The sequence below is a fragment of the Scyliorhinus torazame genome, chromosome 2, assembly GCF_047496885.1.
Source record: "Scyliorhinus torazame isolate Kashiwa2021f chromosome 2, sScyTor2.1, whole genome shotgun sequence".
NCBI lineage: Eukaryota > Metazoa > Chordata > Chondrichthyes > Carcharhiniformes > Scyliorhinidae > Scyliorhinus > Scyliorhinus torazame.
This window is the reverse complement of record NC_092708.1, coordinates 70,454,897-70,474,159: the sequence shown is the minus strand read 5'-3', so window position 1 is coordinate 70,474,159 and position 19,263 is coordinate 70,454,897. Positions and strand designations below refer to the sequence as shown.

General features: G+C 47.5%; 2 protein-coding genes across 28 annotated transcripts in view; one reads left to right on the top strand and one right to left on the bottom strand.

Moving 5' to 3' along the window:
* zranb3 (zinc finger, RAN-binding domain containing 3) overlaps window positions 1-13,423 on the bottom strand; it is a 295,756-nt gene extending 282,333 nt beyond the window's left edge. The window contains exon 1 of one of the 3 annotated variants that reach the window (XM_072472336.1): window positions 13,405-13,423. Coding sequence is in view for 1 of the 3 variants with exons in the window: in XM_072472319.1 (XP_072328420.1) it covers window positions 12,061-12,074 (14 nt within the window). In the remaining 2 variants the exon portion in view is untranslated. The other 2 variants (XM_072472330.1, XM_072472319.1) reach the window with 2 other exon arrangements.
* Window positions 12,542-19,263, top strand: part of LOC140388349 (R3H domain-containing protein 1-like) — a 199,756-nt gene continuing 193,034 nt past the window's right edge. For 14 of the 25 annotated variants that reach the window (XR_011934167.1, XR_011934181.1, XR_011934179.1 and 11 more), the window contains exon 1: window positions 13,711-13,858. The gene's annotated coding sequence lies outside the window, so the exon portion shown is untranslated. Of the gene's footprint in view, window positions 12,643-13,423; window positions 13,554-13,710; window positions 13,859-14,284; window positions 14,415-15,618; window positions 15,728-19,263 lie in introns of those variants that run through there. The other 11 variants (XM_072472563.1, XM_072472514.1, XM_072472505.1 and 8 more) reach the window with 6 other exon arrangements.

Genomic DNA, 19,263 nt, shown 5'->3' with positions numbered 1-19,263 from the left:
GAATCCATCGTTAAGGATGAGATTTCTAAATTCTTGGAAGTGCAGGGTCGGATTAGGACAAGTTAGCATGGATTTAGTAAGGGGAGGTCGTGCCTGACAAACCTGTTAAGAGTTCTTTGAAGAGATAACAAATAGGTTAGACCAAGGAGAGCCAATGAATATTATCTATCATGACTACCAAAAGGCGTTTGATAAGTTGCCTCACGGGAGACTGCTGAGTAAAATAAGGACCCATGGTATTCGAGGCAAGGTACTAACAATAATTGACGATTGGCTGTCAGGCAGAAGGCAGAGAGTTGGGATAAAAGGTTCTTTTTCGGAATGGCAACCGGTGATGAGTGGTGTCCCGCAGGGTTCAGTGTTAGGGCCACAGCTGTTCTCCTTATATATTAACGATCTAGATGATGGGACTGGGGGCATTCTGGCTAAGTTTGCTGATGATACAAAGATAGGTGGAGGGGCAGGTAGTATGGAGGAAGTGGGGAGGCTGCAGAAAGATTTAGACAGTTTAGGAGAATGGTCCAAGAAATGGCTGATGAAATTCAACGTGGGCAAGTGTGAGGTCTTGCACTTTGGAAAAAAGAATAGAGGCATGGACTATTTTCTAAACGGTGACAAAATTCATAATGCTGAAGTGCAAAGGGACTTGGGAGTCCTAGTCCAGGATTCTCTAAAGGTAAACTTGCAGGTTGAGTCCGTAATTAAGAAAGCAAATGCAATGTTGTCATTCATCTCAAGAGGCTTGGAATATAAAAGCAGGGATGTACTTCTGAAGCTTTATAAAGCACTAGATAGGCCCCATTTAGAATACTGTGAGCAATTTTGGGCCCCACACCTCAGGAAGGACATACTGGCACTGGAGCAGGTCCAGCGGAGATTCACACGGATGATCCCAGGAATGGTAGGCCTAACATACGATGAACGTCTGAGGATCCTGGGATTATATTCATTGGAGTTTAGGAGTTTGAGGGGAGATCTAATAGAAACTTACAAGATAATGAATGGCTTAGATAGGGTGGACGTAGGGAAGTTGTTTCCATTAGCAGGGGAGACCAGGACCCGAGGGCACAGCCTTAGAATAAAAGGGAGTCACTTTAGAACAGAGATGAGGAGAAATTTCTTCAGCCAGAGAGTGGTGGGTCTGTGGAATTCATTGCCACAGAGGGTGGTGGAGGCCGGGATGTTGAGTGTCTTCAAGACAGAAGTTGATAAATTCTTGATTTCGCGAGGAATTAAGGGCTATGGAGAGAGACCGGGTAAATGGAGTTGAAATCAGCCATGATTGAATGGTGGAGTGGACTCGATGGGCCGAATGGCCTTACTTCCGCTCCTATGTCTTAATGCGTCTTCAATTTCGTCACTCACTTGCTTTAAAACCCTGGCATTTAAACCATCAGGCCCTCTCAATAGGCCAGTTGCTGTACCAATATTGTATTTCTGAACTGTTGTCTTACTTACATGAACTTTGGGGCTGGTTTAGCACAGTGGGCCAAAAAGCTGGCTTGCAGCGCAGAACAAGGCCAGCAACGAGAGTTCAATTCCCGTACCGGCCACCCCGAATAGGCACCGAAATGTGGCGACTAGGGGCTTTTCACAGTAACTTCATTGAAGCCTACTTGTGATGATAAGTGATTATTATTATTTAGTCCTTTGTTCATCAGTAGTTTCCTTACATTGTCAGGTATATTAACCACCTCCTCTATTGTCAAGATTGATAAGTTGCTGTTTTACTATTTTTCATTTGCAAAATTATCCACATCTATTTTGGAAGGGCACACATTTCCCTTGACTATCCATTTCCTCTAAAATAACTTTACAATATGTGTACTATATTCTCTTTTTGCAGCAAGCTCCCTTCGCTCATCTTCAAATCCCTCCCGGTCTACACTATTTGTAGCATTTTCGCATGCTCCCTATTTTGGTTTCACATTATCTCTCACCTTTTGTTGGGCGGCATAAAGGCGCAGTGGTTAGCACTGCTGCCTCACAGCACTGAGGGCCCAGGTGTGATCCCGGCCTCGGGTCACTGTCTGTGAGAAGTTTGCACGTTCTCCCCTTGTCTGCGTGGGTTTCACCTCCACAACCCAAAGATGTGCAGAGTAGGTGGATTGGCCACGCTAAATTGCCCCTTAATTGGAAAAAAAATAATTGGGTACTGTTAAATTTTTTTATTTTTAAAAAAAATCTCTCACCTTTTGCTGTCACGCGGCTGTTTTATTTAGCAAGTGGGGCTCTTGACACTCAAGAGTAAAAATTGTTTCTGACTTAAGTTCAATTTTTGTTTGAATAAACTTCAAAAATGGCATTAGTCGAGACTTCCGGTGGCGGCTATGGAGGAGTAAGTCGCACATTTGGTGGCTCCCGCTTTGGTCGGACTTTTGGACCTTTCCCCCGTTTTTCTACTGGACTTGAATTGTAAATCGGATGTTAGTGGCAATTGTTTACTGAATTCCCACTTCGGTGCATGGAGAGAAGGACTAGGGCACCAAAGTGTTCGTAAGGGCAGAAACAAAAAGATAGAGAAGGCTTGGGCTGTAGCTGCAACAGAAGACAGCATGGCGGAGGTTCGGACCTCTGACTTGTCGACCCAGCAGTCTATGAAGCAGCTGATGCAAGTCATTCAGAAAGGCTTTGCTTTGCAGAAACGGGACTGCTTGGACCCGATAAGAGTCGAATGAGCGGTTGGAGCATAGATTGGACGCCCAGGATCGGGAGATCCAGAAGGTGGAGAAAGCGCTGACTGAGCAGGAGGAACATCAGATTGCGGTGGAGCTGGAGGTGGGGATGCTGAGGGACCAGCCGAAGAAGCTCCTGGAGAAGGTGGAGGACCTAGAAAATAGGTCCCACCGGCAGAACCTAAGAATTGTCGGGCTCCCGGAGGGGTCCGACGGAACGGAAGCTGGGGCATACATCGCAGACATGTTTGTGAAGCGGCTGGGGGATGGGACATTCTCCCAGCCCTTGGAGGTGGATAGGGCTCACAGAGCACTCGTGAGGAAGCCGCGAATGGGAGACGACCCCGACCCCGACCCCCCCCCCCCCCACCCCCCACCCCCCGAGGGCAATGGTGGTGGGATTCCACAGGTTCTCAGATAAGGAGCGAATTCTACAGTGGGCCAAGCAGACACGGAGCTGCTGTAAATGGGACAACAGCATCCTGCGGGTTTACCAGGACCTAGGGAACGAGGTGGCCAGGTGGAGAGCAGGCTTCAACCAGATCAGGTCGATCTTTTTTAAGAAAAAGGTGAAGTTTGGACCCAGCCCGTCTCTGGGTCACGCATGAGGATCAGCACTTCTACTTCGAGTCGCCTGAGGACGCGTTGGACTTTGCGAAACAGAAAGGGCTGGTGATGGATTGAAAACTTTTGAACTTGGCTGCAACATTCATGTTTTTGTTTTTTCTTTTTCTTTCTCTGTTTTTGCAAAAAGTTTCTCATTTTGCGTTTCATGGAAGATGTTTATGATGCCGTTTGCATTGATTTGGAACCAGTGGAAGAGCTGAGTGAGTTAACGTTTTCATTTGCACTGTTGGGGGATGGAGGGATGCTTGTTTTGATCTTGGTGTTTTTCTGTTGGGCAATTGTGTGGGGATTATTTGATGTTGGAGTTTGTTTGCATGAGTGGGGGACGGGGGGAATAATAGGTGGGAGACTATCTGGCGCCGGGAATGGGAGCCACCAAGCTAGCTGGTGAGCTAGCTCTCGGAGGCGCAGTGGGGGGTGCATATGTTTGGTTTAGTAAAGGGGTTGGGTTACAGGGTGTTGTTGCTAGGGGGTGGGGAGGAGGGGGGGTGAATGTTCTGCTGACGAGGGAGGGACTTGGGCTGAGGGACAGAGAGGAGGCTGGGGCTGCCAGGGGATGGACCGTTGGAGGCGCGGAGCACTGACTGGAGGCGGGCCCAAAAAAGGGGATGGCTGATCGGGGGGTGGGGGCAGGCAATGAGCCCCCCAACTAGGCTGATCATCTGGAATGTTCGCGGGTTAAATGGGCCGGTCAAAAGGGCACGTGTGTTCGCGCATCTTAGGAGATTGAAGGCGGACGTGGTAATGTTGCAGGAGACGCACCTAAGAGTAATGACCAGGTTAGACTGAGGAAAGGCTAGGTCAGTCAGGTCTTTCACTTGGGACTAGCTTCAAAGACTAGAGGGGTCGGGATCCTGATCAATAAACGGGTGGTGTTTGAAGCGGGTAGAATGGTCTCGGACGTGGGAGGTCGGTACATTATGGTCAGTGGGAAGCTAGAGGGGGTGCAGGTGGTATTAGTAAATGCGTATGCACCAAATTGGGATGATGTGGAGTTTATAAAGAGGATGCTGGGGAAGATACCGGACCTGAACTCGCACAGATTGGTCATGGGAGGGGACTTCAACAGTTATGGACCCTGGCTTGGACCGGTCAAGCTCGGGAACGGGCAGGGTGCCAGCAATGGCAAAGGAACTAAGAGGGTTCATGGAGCTGATGGGGGGGTGGATCCATGGAGATTTGGGCAACCGAGGGTGAAGGAGTTCTCCTTCTACTCACATGTGCATAAAGTGTATTCTCGGATTGATTTCTTTATTTTGAGCAGGGCCTTGCTGGCTGGGGTGGTGGACACGGGTACTCGGCGATTACAATCTCAGACCATGCGCCGCACTGGGTTGACCTGCAGGTTCGTAAAGATAGTAACCAGCGCCCGCACTGGAGGTCAGATGTGGGACATTTGGTGGATGAAGGGGTGTGTGAGTGGCTGAGGAAATGTATTCAGAGCTACCTACAAGTCAATGACATGGGGGAAATTTCAGCAGCGGTGGTATGGGAAGCACTGAAGGCGGTGGTCGGGGGGAGCTGATCTCGATCCGGGCCCATAGGGAGAAGGTGGACAGGGCAGGGACTGACCGACTGGTAAAGGAGATACTACAGATTGATAGGAGGTATGCGGAGACCCCAGAGGCAGGGCTTTTAAGGGAACGGCGGAGGTTACAGGTGGAGTTTAGCTTGCTGACCACAGGGACGGTGGTGGAGCAGCTGAGAAAGGTGAGGGGGGAAATCTATGAACATAGAGAGAAGGCCAGCAGAATGCTTGCACAGCAGCTTAGGAAGAGGGAGGCAACTAGGGAAAGTAAAGGACGGAGACGGGAACCTGGTTAGTGATTCAGTTGGGGTGAATAAGGTGTTTAGGGACTTCTCCAGCAGGCTCGTCAGGTCAGAACCCCCTACAGGGCCGGAGGGGACGAGGCACTTCTTGGAGGGGCTGCATTTCCCAAAGGTGGGCGGGGAGCGGGTAGAAGGGCTGGGGGCCCCAATCGGGCTGGAAGAGATAGTGGAGGGCTTGAAGGCCAAGCAGGCGGGTAAGGCCCCGGATCCGGACGGGTACTCAGTGGGGTTTTATAAAACGTTCTCAGGGATATTGGGGCCGGTGTTGTTGAGGACGTTCAATGAGACAAGGGAAAGACGGGTGTTGCCCCCGACGATGTCACAGGCAACGATTTTGCTGGTTCTTAAGCGGGACAAGAACCCGGAGCTGTGTGGGTCCTACAGGCCAATCTCCCTGTTGAATGTAGATGCCAAGTTGCTGGCCAAAATCTTGTCCTCCAGGATCGAGGATTGTGTTCCGGACGTTATTGGGGAGGACCAGACGGGGTTTGTTAAGGGCAGGCAGTTGGTGGCCAATGTAAGAAGGCTGTTAAATGTGATCATGATGCCCTCGGAAGGTAGGGAGGTGGAGGTAGTGATCACAATGGATGCAGAAAAGGCTTTTGATCGGGTAGATTGGGACTACCTGTAGGAGATACTGGGATGGTTCGGATTCGGGCGGGGCTTTATTGACTGGGTCAGGTTACTGGATCAGGCTCCTGTGGCAAGTATACGGATGAATAGGACATCAGACTATTTTAGACTGCACCGGGGGACGAGACAGGGATGCCCCCTCTCCCCACTGTTGTTTGCGCTGGCTATAGAACCGTTGGCAATTGCTCCGAGAGCCTCGAGGGGCTGGTCCGGGGGGGGGGGGGTTGGAGCACAGGGTTTTGCTCTATGCGGATGACCTGCTTCTGTATGTTTCGGACCCAATAGAGGGGATGGAAGAAATCATGAGGACACATGGGGAATTTGGCCAGTTGGGGTATAAGCTTAATATGGGAAAGAGTGAGATGTTTGTGGTCCAGGCGAGGGGACAGGAGAGGCGACTGAGAGAGCTGCCGTTTAGGTTAGTAGAGGGAAGCTTTAGGTACCTACACATCCAAGTGGCGCGAGAATGGGACCGGCTGCATTAATTGAATCTGGCCCGGCTGGTGGACCAAATGAAGGACAATTTTCGGAGATGGGACACGTTTCCGTTGTCTCTGGCTGGGAAGGTGCAAACGGTGAAGATGACGGTCCTCCCGAGATTCCTATTTGTATTTCAGTGTCTCCCCATCTTTATTCCGCGGTCCTTTTTTAAGCAGGTCAACGGAGTGATCACGGGCTTCGTCTGGGCAGGCAAGACTCCACGAGTAAGGAAGGTAATGCTTGAGCGGAGTCAGGGAGAGGGCCGGCTGGCGCTGCCAAATTTTAGCAACTATTACTGGCTGGCTGATATAGCCATGATCAGGAAGTGGTGGTGGGGTGGGGTCGGCATGGGTACATATGGAGGCGGTTTCATGTAAGGGCACCAGTTTGGGGGCGTTAGTAACTGCGCCTCTGCCATTCCCACTGGCACGGTGCTCCACCAGTCCAGTGGTGGTGGCGGCCCTGAGAGCTTGGGGCCAGTGGAGGTGGCATGTGGGAGCATCGCTCTGGGCCCCAACCTGCGATAATCACCGGTTTGCCCCGGGGAGCATGTACGGGGGGGTTCCGGTTGTGGCGAAGAGCGGGGATTGAGAGGATAGGGGATATGTTCAAAGAGGGGAGCTTTCCGAGTATGAGGGCGTTGGAGGAAACGTTTGGGTTGGCGAGGGGAAACAAATTCAGGTATCTGCAGGTGCAGGACTTCCTTCGTAAACAGATGTCAACCTTCCCGCTCCTACCGCTAAGGGGGATTCAGGACAGGGTAGTTACCAGAGGGTGGGTAGGAGAAAGGAGCGTCTCGGACATTTATAAGGGGTCGGAGGAGACGCAGACCGAGGAGCTGAAGCGCAAGTGCGAGGAGGAGCTGGGAGGTGAGATAGAGGATGGTCCATGGGCAGACGCGTTGAGTAGAGTCAACACATCCGCAACATGTGCCAGGCTCAGCCTGGTACAATTCAATGTCGTACACAGCGGCCCGGATGAGCAGATTCTTTGGGGTGGAAGACAGGTGTGCAAAATGTGCGGGAGGACCAGCGAACCATGTCCACATGTTCTGGGCATCTCTGAAGCTTAGGGGATTTTGGCAGGGGTTTGCAGATGTCACATCCACAGTGTTAGAAACAAGGGTGGCACTGAGTCCAGAGGTGGCGATTTTTGGGGTGTCGGAAGGCCCGGAAATCCGGGAGGAGAAAGAGGCAGATGTTCTAGCCTTTGCTTCCCTGGTGGCCCGGAGACGGATACTATTAGCATGGAGGAACTCAAAGCCCCCGAAGTCGAAGACCTGGCTATCAGACATGGCTAGCTTTCTCTGTTTGGAGAAAATCAAGTTCGCCTTGAGAGGGTCACTGTTCGGTTCACCCGGAGGTGGCAACCGTTCGTCGACTTCTTTGCGGGAAAATAATCGTCAGCAGACGTTGGGCGGGAGGGAGTTTAGGTTAGAGTAGGGGGTCAATAAGGGAGGGACCTGTACGAGAGGTAAATGGCTTTTGCACTAGGTTTATGGTTTCATGTATATTGTTTATTTGGTTGTTTTTACTGTACCAAAAATACCTCAGTAAAATGGCAATAGTCCTTCTCAGAACTGTTTTCTGCCACTTAGTCAATTTTCTATCCACACTGCCCCAAGCCCATTAATCACAATGGCTTCAATTTTGCCAATAGGTTTACTATGTATTACTATTACAGAAAATAGTGTATTTGAACAAATGCTCGTTACTACAACAAAAATAAATGTTGTTATAAATCCAAAAAGTTTATCTTTCATGCTATGGACACATCTGGGAAACAACACACATTGCAACTTCATAACCTTCAAGTAATGATAATTTTGTACAGGGCCATTAAGTCCATAGAGAACAATCATAGAATTTACACTGCAGAAGGCCATTCAGGGGATCGAGTCTGCACCTGCTGGCCCTTGGAAAGAGCACCCTTCTTAAGCGCACGCTTCCAGCCTATCCCCATAACCCAGTAACCCCACCTAATCTTTTGGATACTCAGACAATTTAGCAGGGCCAATCCACCTGCACATCTTTGGACTGTGGGAGGAAACTGGAGTACCCGTAGGAAATCCACGCAGACACTGGGAGAAAGTGCAAACTCCACACAGTGACCTGAGGCCTGAATTGAACCTGGGACCCCGGAGCTGTGAGGCAGCAGTGCTAATCACTGTGCCACCTTGCCGCCCATATCCAAGTTTTTGGAAGATCCGATAGCTTTTGAGTAAATATTTCAGTTCAAACATTATAAGAATTTGAATAAAGTTAATATGATCAACAACAAACAGCTGTTCATTAATCTTTTTCAGGAGGACGCAAAAGAGATAGTAGATTATGCAAACTGTCATGGTACATGAAATTACAAATGACACATTTGGGTAGAAGAATCGGCGATGAATTACACAGAACATGCACAACAAATACTGAAACTTCAGACCTTATATTTCAAATCCATAAATCTTTCCAAAATAGAATGCCAACTTAATCACAGGTGCCAATCATTAGCCAATTCGATTCACCCCACGGGATATCAAGAAACAGCTGAAGGCAATGGATACTACAAAGACGACCGACCCTGACAACATTCCAGCAATAGCACTGAAGTCTTGCACACCAGAACTAGCTGTGCTCCTAGCCGAGCAGTTCCAGTACAACTAGAACATTGGCACTTACTACCTGGCAATGTGGAAAATTGCCCAGGTATGTCCTGACCACAAAAAGCATAACGAATTCAACGCTGTCAATTATCATTCCATCAGTCTACTCTTGGTCATCAGCAAACTGATAGGTGTCGTCAACAAGCTACCAAGTGGAACTTACTCAGCAATAACCTGCTCAGTTTGGGTTCCGCCAGGCCCACCAAGTACTTGACATTACAGCCTTGGCCCACACATGAACAAAAGCATCAAACTCAAGAGATGAAGTGAAAGTGGCTGTCTTGACAAAAGGGCAGCATTTCCAAATCAGAATGGAAAACTGAAGTCAGTGAGAATTGGAGGGAAAACGCTCCATTGGTTCAATGGTCTCCCCAGCATAAGGTCAGAAGTGAGGATGCTTGAACAGTGTTCAATGTAGTTTGTAACTCCTCAAATACTGAAAATATTTGTGCATATGTGGAAAACCCTGGACAACATTCAGACTTGGGTTGACAAGTGTTAAGTAACATTCCCAACCACATCACCATACAAGTACTAGGCAATCGCCATCTCCAACAAGAGGGGATCTTAACCACCGGCCCTTAACACCCAATGGCATTACCAACACTGAATTTGCTACTATCAGCTTGGATGCAGGGGTGTGTTTTGCTCTAGCTTTTGGGGGGGGGGGGGGGTCTTGAAAAAGGAGTCACAGTCTCAGGAGAAGCCAGTTACGACTGAGATGAGGAGAGATTTCTTCACTCAGAGGGTGGTGAACCTGTGCGACTCCCTACCGAGGATTCAGGGTAAGCCATTTAGGACTGAGATGAGGAGAAATTTCTTCATTCAGAGTGGTGCACCTGTGCCACTCCCTACCACAGATAGCTGTGGAGGCCAAGTCACTGAATATATTTAAGGAGGAAATACATTGATTTCTTGTGTCAAGGGTATGGGGAGAGCGTGGCAGTGTAGTGTCAATGCAGAGCATCAGCCATGATCATATTGAATGGTGGAGCAGGTTTGAAGGGCTGAATGGCCTACTGCATTTTCTATCAATATCCTGGGGGTTATCACTGACCAGAAACTGAATAAACCAGCCATATACATACAGTGGCTATGAGACTAGGTCAGAGGCTGAGAATTCTCTGGTGATTACCTCACTTTGTGACTCCTGAAAGCCCAGCCACCATTTACAAGGTACAGGTCAAGGGTGTGACAGAATAGTCTCCATTTGACGGGATTAGTGCAACTTCAACAACACTCATGAAGCTTGACACAATCCAGGACAAAGCAGCCCATTTGATCAGCACCCCTTCCACCACCTTAAACATTTATTCTCTCCACCACCAACGCACAGTGGCAATAGTATGTGCCATCTTCAACATGGCCTTTCGTGTCTGTGCTGGCCATCAAGCACCTATCTATTCTAATCCCATTTTCCAGCACTTGTTCTCGTTCTGAAGCCTTGTACGCTCCGGCATGTCAAGTGTTCACCTAAATGCTACTTAAATATTGAGAACTTCCATCTCTACCACCCTTTCAGACAGTGAGTTCCAGATTCCCACTACCTTCTGGGTGAAAAGATTTTCCCTCAAACCCTTCTAAATCTCCTGCCCCTTACTTTAAATCCATGCCTCCATGGGCAAAGTGTCTTCCTATCTCTACCCTATCGCTGTCCCTCAATTTTGTACACCTCAGTCAGGTTCCCCCCCGCAACCTTCTCTATTCAAAGGAAAACAACCCAAGCCTAACCGGCCTCTCTTTACTGCTGTAACACTCCAGCCCAGGCAATATCCTGGTGAATTTCCTCATCAATCCATCCCCATCGCAAAGTAACACACGTGTGGCATCCAAGATCAAGGTTCAAACCAATCACCCACAATTCGCAAACCGGAAAAGTACATGGATACTTTAAGAACTTCCCACGTTCACGAGCTGTGTTTCAACCTTTATCTTGGATGGGAATTACAATAATAATTCACATCTGTTTATGGTTCTTACCCTTCTAACTCTAACCTTGTAACTGCATATGAACCATCTTCTCAATGGTAATAACTTTAAATTTATTTACCAACCTCTCAAACTCTTGTCACTTTAATCCCCAATCTAAAAGTTATATTCAGAAAAATCATCACAAAATTAGACATTTTCATAACATAAGTTAGTAAAAACAAAAATAGGCTTAATTGTCTAACTGGTCTGTGGAATTTTCATAATGTGGGAGATCGCCAAGTACTGTAATTGTATTTACAGTTGTAGCTTATTTTGTCAAATGTGAACAGCAATAAAAAGACCCTTCCCCAGCAAAAAGTCGAATTTGAAGTAAAGAAAACATGACTTAGTGGATATGCTGACAACTTATTTTTTAAAGTGAACTTCCTTTCTGGTTGTATCACAGTTTGGTTTGGATCCTGCTCGGTCCAAGACCACAGGAAACTACAAAAGGTCGTGAATGTAGTCCAATCCATCACGCAAACCAGCCACCCATCCATCGACTCTGTCTACAATTCCCGCTGCCTGCACATAATGAAGGACCCCACACACCCCGGACATACTCTCTTCCACCTTCTTCCGTCAGGAAAGATACAAAAGTTTGAGGTCACATACCAACGACTCAACAACAGCTTCTTCCCTGCTGCCATCAGACTTTTGAATGGACCTACCTCGTATTAAGTTGATCTTTTCTCTACACCCTAGCTATGAACTGCACCATTACATTCTGCATCTCTCCTTCCTTCCCCATGTACGGTATGTGTGTCTGTATAGCATGCAAGAAACAATACTTTTCACTGTATACTAATACATGTGACAATAAATCAAATAAAATCAAATCAGAAAAAATCTCATAGAGTGCAACTGTATTGTGACAGGAAGCAATTAATTTTAAGTTTTCTATGGAATAGGCCAATTTCAGTTCTATTATCACGACCTAACGTGTCAGGATCTTTTCCAGCATAAAGGACGCAATTTGCAGAATTGGCTAAAAACGTAAAACCTGCAATTGTATCTATTAAAGTGAACTTCCTTTCTGGTTGTATCACAGTTTGGTTTGGATCCTGCTCGGTCCAAGACCGCAGGAAACTACAAAAGGTCGTGAATGTAGTCCAATCCATCACGCAAACCAGCCACCCATCCATCCATTATTTAATCAATGCATAACGAACTTAACAGATCTGAACATACCGAATCGTTTTCATACTCTCCCCGCTGCTCGATAAGCACAAATAGCATGATGAATGAAATACGTCCAACAAATCATTTTGGTAAATGATTTCAGCAAATGTCGAAATGAAACTTAAAATACTTTTACCAACAAAATAAAGCCACTTTAGAAAAGCACCGAATTTAACTTTAGAAAAGTAATCGAACTAATCGAGTAATGTTTCGCAGAGGGGAAAATAACTTTTATAATTCATACCCCAACTTGCTGCATGCAGATGTTAACCACTCCCCTCACCATCCACTGCCACTTCCCATCGCCCAATGCAGAATTGTGACATGAACACACTGCTCCCTGGAACCGCGCGCGAACACAGCCAACCCCACGACGTCATGGCGCCGGCGTGTTCCGCCCTCCATTACGGAATGACGCGATGACGCAGAGCACTGGGCGGTGATGCCGGGTCAGCGTTTGGTTGGGGGTGGGGTTTTTTTCCCCGATAGTTTTCGAGCGAGGGAGGAGGGGTGGGTGGGGGAGGGGGTTGAGTTTTATTCGCGCGCCGGTTTCCTGTTCAACTGCTCGATGAGTTCCCACACGGACGGTAGGTAGGTGGGTCGACCGCGTGCTGGTGTCGGGTTGAGCGGCGGTCCGAGCGAGGGGACAGGGAGGGTGTTCTGGTTTTATTTTTTAAATGGCCGGGCAGTCCTGAGAGAGGTTCCGCCGTGCGCGGCCGCCGGAGCTCGAGCCCGGCGCCCGCTCTGACGTGATGGCGGATTAGCCCCGCCCTCTGCCGCCCGCTCATTGGCTGGGAGTCACCATTGTGGCCCGATGATTGGCAGCCGCCCGGGGAGGGAAGGGGGGGGGGGAGAGGGGACTGGCTGACCCCCCCCCCCCCCCCCCCCCCCCCCCCCCGACAGAACACAGCCTCTTCAATCATTTAAATAAATAAGCAAGTCTGATATTTAGCTGCAGGCTTATAAAACTGACCCCGTTGGTGCGCATATTTACAGGATTTAGCGGGGTGGGGCTGCAAATAAAATTGTTGTCAGGACAACCTGTTGACATCTATCACATTGCATGCAGCAAGCAGCCCAGCATAATTGTCGATCAGTGCAAAAAGAATGAGCGGGCCAAACTACTGGAGATCGGTCGGTGGCTGCCGGCAGTGTTTGCCGAAGGCGTGACTGGTCACCACAAATAGGTGGTGCTGGACAATGGGGGGGGGGGGACAAAGGCAAGGGGACTGATCTCTTTCCCCCCCACCCACCCCCCAAATCATCCCATCCCATCTCCACGCAATCTGCCATATTCCGAGTCATTATCTGTTCACCGGTACACGAGAAATGTCTCTCTCCATTATGACCCACCACACGCCCGCCGAGCCTCTCTGATGCCGGCCAGTTGATGCGAACAGTTCAGACGGATGTTTGGTCAAACACCCAGATAGATGTACATGTGCTATTGTCACTTACTGCCCCCCGCCCTCCCACTGCCCAGTCAGTGTGGGCCGAGCAGAGTGAGTTGAGCGCGGTATTAACTGATGGGAAGCTCCAGGGGGGTTTTGTTTGGTGGGGTGGGGGGGGGGGACTTTTAAAACGTTTATATTTAGAGTAACTCCAGTGCTCGGCGGCTGCCGTGGCCGCTATTGGTCGTCGCCAGTGTCAGTCGGCAGGCGTCACCGCTTCCACCATTCGGCTTGGCTGGAGCTGGCTGAAGGGGGAGAGAGAGAGAGAGAGAGAGAAAGAGGGGGCCGGCGGGGTAGGGAGCTGGGTTCAGCCATGCTCCCGACTCGTTGCAACAAATCCTCTCGGTGGAAAGCTGGTGAGTGGGGCTTTATTGTTTTCCCCCTCCCCAAAATATATTAAATAAGCCCCGTCTCCCTGCTAAGCTGATCCCTCGGTTTTAAATCGGAATTGGTGGTATCCCTGCTTTCGCCGCACGAATAATTTAAAGGGGGGGGGGGGGGGGAATAGCCGGCGGTAAATGTGCGCCACGCAGTGTGAGAAGGTCATCGCCGTTTCTGGTGCCCCGGCGGCCCGGGCGGGGGGTAAAGGATTCGCGGAAGCGACGTATGGGAAGGTTTGACTGGGTAAAATTAGCCCGGCGGCCTAGTCTTCTTCCCCTTCCTCCCTCGCCTCAATAGGCCGAAATGCCGGCCTTGCCCCTGGGGGAGAGATGCAGTAACCGCCGGGGAGTAGGGGGGGGGGGGGGGGGGGTGGGGGAGATTTTAAACAAGACAGTACGTGTGATGTTCTGATTAGCCTGGATGCTGCACGACCTGGTTATATCTGCTGTGTTATTCGCGATTTTTGTGTGTATACACTGGCGGCGCGGGTCCACAGATACCGAGAGAGTGTGTACGACATGTTGTAACCAGGTGAGAGTTCGGCATGGTTCATTATTCAGCCACTGTAATCAGACCCAAAGGGAGCATTTTCTTTTCACTGGAGGCTGGCATTTTATGATGTGGAATTGATGGGAGGGTTGCTTGTTTAGATCTGGGCAGTGGATGAAACCAGGTTCAGCCATGCTCCTAAAAGAGGCCAGTATAAATATAGGACACCAGACACACTTACCGCCTTTATACTAAAATCGATTGCCGGTCGTGTTTTCGGCTCAACCGACAAGAAAGTGAAGACGAGAAACGAAATAGGATTGTGATTTTGCTAATGCAGCTATCATATTGCAACTCCAATGTTAATCTAATTTTTTGGATATATAGCGATCTTGATTATTGTGGTTTTTAGAATTTGACAAGCTCTCTGAGCTTGATATCAGCTAGTTAAATTCATCTGTAACCTGGAATTGCCCATCTTGAATTCTGTATTTTTTTTAATGCTGAACTCACTGACCATTGAAATAGATGAGGAGTTGTGGTCGTTCCAACCATGAAGCATCCCATTTTCCCCTAATTTCCGATATTGTTGTCGCTCGGTCATTTAAAAGCTTTTATTTGATAAAAGCAGGTAAATTAAATTTGTTGTGCTGAATCCTATGGAGTGGTATGCAGTGGAACTTAATTTTTATTAGTGCATGTCATGGGTATTGGCAAACGTTTCATACGAGTGCTGTCAAACACTCAAGACAATGGAACTACAATATATGTCTGAATATAGATAGCCTGTTCAAAAGAAAATAACAATAAAACATTTCTGGGCAACTGAAAATACCTGATCGGAGGCAGTACAATCAAGGAGGTGGTATGACTGTAATTCATGAGAATAAAACTCCAGAGCTTTATAGTCATTTAAGAGGCACAAATATTCGAAAACTCCATTGTACTGCATATTAGAAGCTATTACAAAAAAATAAAATGTTGGCATCCCCAAGTAATAACATATGTTTTACTGAAAAATGACTCACTTTTCAGGGATTACGATAGTTACACTTTGTAATTACCTCAAATGCAATATGTGCAATTACATAAATTTGCTCCCTGAATGTATATTTTATTCACTAACGATCTAAAAAAATTTAGCCGAACAACTGGCATTTCGCATAAGTGTACCCTCGCTTTATTATGTAGGCTTTGTACTCCATTTTAACAAATACTTTTTTTCTAAATACCTATTATCTTGCAGCATTTCACAGAAAGCACTGTTAGCTGGAAATGAATGAAAAATAATGACTCATAGAATTTGAACAAAAACTATCACAGTGATAAATGTTTGGAATAATATGCGGATGCAAGTAAGTTAATGAGGAAAATTACATTCAAACTATTGGCTGTCATGATGTAATAAAGAACATGGATTCATTGCCATTCTTCATTTAGAAAAGATTTCAGGGGCACCATATTGTTGTCGTGTGCAAGTGTGATTTCATTGTGCCTGCCTTTCGGCCTTTGCCAATGGAGCTGTTGAGAAGGGAATTAAAAAGTCTGTCACAGATGGAATAGTGAAGTTATGCACTTTGGTAGGAAGACTAAAGGAGCTGAATATTATTGAAATGAAGAACGACTGCAGCGCAGAGGGATTTGGAGGCCCTCGTGTAAAAGCTAGCATACAACTTTAACAGGTAATCGGGAAGGCAAATGGAATGTTGGCCTTTATTTCAAAAGGAATGGAGTATAAAAATAATAAAACTATACAAGGCACTAGTTAGACCACACCTGGAATACAGTGAACAGTTTTGGTCTCCTTAAGAAAACATATACTGGCATTGGAGGCAGTCCAGAGAAGGTTGGAGGAGAGGTTGAGGAGGGTGGGCCTGTACTCATTGGAGTTCAGAAGAATGAGAGGCAACCTTATTGAGACATGGGATTCTCAGGGGGCTTGACCGGGTAGATGCTGAGAGGATGTTTCCTCTTAGAGTCAGAAGTTTACAGCATGGAAATAGGCCCTTGCCTGCATCTGGCCCATATCCCTCAAGACCTGCCTCTACTACCTCTGGCAGCTCGTTCCAGACACTCGCCACCCTCTATGAAAAAATTGAGCCTCTGGACTGTGGGAGAGTTTAGGACCAGAGAGCATAATCGAAGAGAAGGGGTTGCCCATTTAAGAGAGATGAGAAGGAATTTCTTCTCGGGAGGGTCGTGAATCTGTGAAATTCTTTTCTGTAGGGGATGGTTCATTAAGTATGTTCAAGGCTGAGGTAGACTGATTTTTAATCAGCAAGAGAATCGAGGGTTATGGGGGATAAAGTAGGAAAGTGGAGGTGAAGATTATCCGACCAGATCAGTCATGATCTAATTGAATGGCTGAGCAGTCTCGATGGACCAAGTGGCCTCCGTCTACTCCTACTACGTTTTATGGTCACAGCTTAATCTTAACCTTTTTGTTTTAAACTTTTTATTTGTATCCCAGAAGTGATATGGTTGAGGCCTGGCTGAGGATTGGGATATCCCTATGTGAAAGATAATGGGTGAAAACCCACATTGCGCTGTTCAGTGCGAGAATATTAGTGGAACAATGAAGTCTCTTTTTCAATATTGTAGGTCATCTTGACTGCATAAACAGTATGGTCTGGGATGCGATGCTGTCTATTTCACCAACCTGCTGTTAGAACTACTTCAATTCCAGTCTGCCTGCAAATTTGAATAATTTTGTAAAAGAAGGATCAGTTTTGATTGGCTGTTTGCTGAGATTTTTGTCTTGCACACTTAATTCATTTTGGTGATCTCCAAGATGATGACAAGACATTGGCTTGAGAGCTGCACTTCCACAGATTGTAATCTCAAGGTCTTCAATTAAAACTGTATTGTTGCATTATAGTTTCCTTTGTCTTTTATGTAGTTTAGGCTGCATCACCTCAATGATTCTGTGGGTCAGCCCCTGTCTCTCTCTCTCTATAGCAATAATGACCGTCACTCATTCAACCCAATGAACCTTTGCTGCTGGTTTCACTCTAATTCATTGACTTTGTTCAGACTGATGTCAACTGTTTCCAACCTTGTAGTGCAGTCATTGGATTTCTTTAAAATTCTTTCATGGGACGTGAGTGTCGGAGTGAAGGCTAGCATTTGTTGCCCTGAGAAGGGGAGGTGGCTTCTTGAACCGCTGCAGTCCATCTGGTGTTGATTCCCTAATGGTGCTGTTTGGAAGGGAATTCCAGCTGATTGACTCTGCAATAGTGAAGGAACGACAATAGCACTCTCAGTCAAGATAGCTTGTGGTTTGGAGGGATACTTGCAGGTGGTGATCTCCTCATGCAACTGCTGCCTTAGTCCTAACAAGTGTTAAAAGTTGCACGTTTGAGAGCTGCTGTCAAAGTGGCCTTGGTGAGTTGCATTAGCACGTTGAATAGATTGAATGTGTGCTGATGGTGGAAAGAGTGACTGTTGAAGGTGAAGGATGGAGTGGTGATCAAGTGGGCTGCTCTGCTCTGGATGGTGTTGAATTTCTTGTGTTGGAGTTGGACTCATGCTGTGAAGTGCAGAGTATTCCATCGCACTCCTGACTTGTTATATTTTAAACTCTGCCCTTCAGTGCTTCAGTAAAATTGTTTTTTTCAATTCTTCATAGTTTCTTTATCACCTTTCAGAAGCCCAAACAGCGACTACCATCTATTCAACAGCTCATACCGTTTTTAAAAAATTTAGAGTACCCAATACTTTTTTTGAATTAAAGGGCAATTTAGTGTGGCCGATCCACCTACTCTGCACATCTTTGGGTTGTGGAGACGAAACCCACGCAAACGGGGAGAATGTGCAAACTCCACGTGGCCAGTGACCCAGAGCCGGGCTCGAACCTGGGACCTCGGTACCATGAGGCAGCAGTGCTAACCACTGACAACTCATCCCAGAGTCATTCTTGACCTACTGGCATTCTCAGCACTGTTTTCTAAAAAGGAAATTTATATAGCAATTTCCGTGACCATAGGAGGTACCAAATCGCTGTACTTAGTGGACAGTGTACAATCCGCAATCTCTCACAACCAAGTTGTGATAATGACCAGGGTGGCACGATAGCACAGTGGTTAGCACTGTTGCTTCACAGCGCCAGGGTCCCGGGTTCAATTCACTGCGCTTGCGTGGGTTTCCTCCGGGTGCTCCAGTTTCCTCCCACAAGTCCCGAAAGATGTGCTGTTAGGTGAATTGGACACTCTGAATTCTCCCTCTGTGTACCCGAACAGGCGCCGGAGTGTGGCGACCAGGGAATGTTCACAGTTACTTCATTGCAGTGTTAATGTAAGCCTACTTATGACAATATGTTGATTGAGAGAGAGAGATGTGGCCAGGGCACCAGGATAACTCTATAGCTTTTCTTCTAAATAGTGCCATGCAATCCTTTACATCCACCCAAGCAGGCAGGTGGAGCCCCAGTTTCACGTTTTATCTTAAAGACTGCACTTCTGACAGTGCAGTGCTCTGCGGGGGGGGGGGGGGGGGGGGGGGGGGGGGGGGGGGGGGGGGGGGGGGGGGGGGTGCTCGGTTAGCTCAGTTGGCTGGACGACTGGTTCGTGATGCGGAGCAACAGCAAACAATGTGGATTCAATTCCCGGACCGGCTGAGGTTGCTCACTTAAGGCCCCTCCTTCTCAACCCTGCCATCGCCTGAGATGTGGTGACACTCGGGTTAAAACCTCACCCATCAGCTCTCAAAGGGGATAGTAGCCCATAGTCCTCTTGGACTGTGATGAAGTTTACATTTACTGCAATGAAATATATTAAGTAGAACTAGTGAATTGCCAAATCCCCCTCTTTTCTCTTTGATAGTGGTTTCAATTCCAGGGAAGCACTTCGGACGTCTCAATTGAAATTCAAGTCAGAATACAAGGAAGGATTTG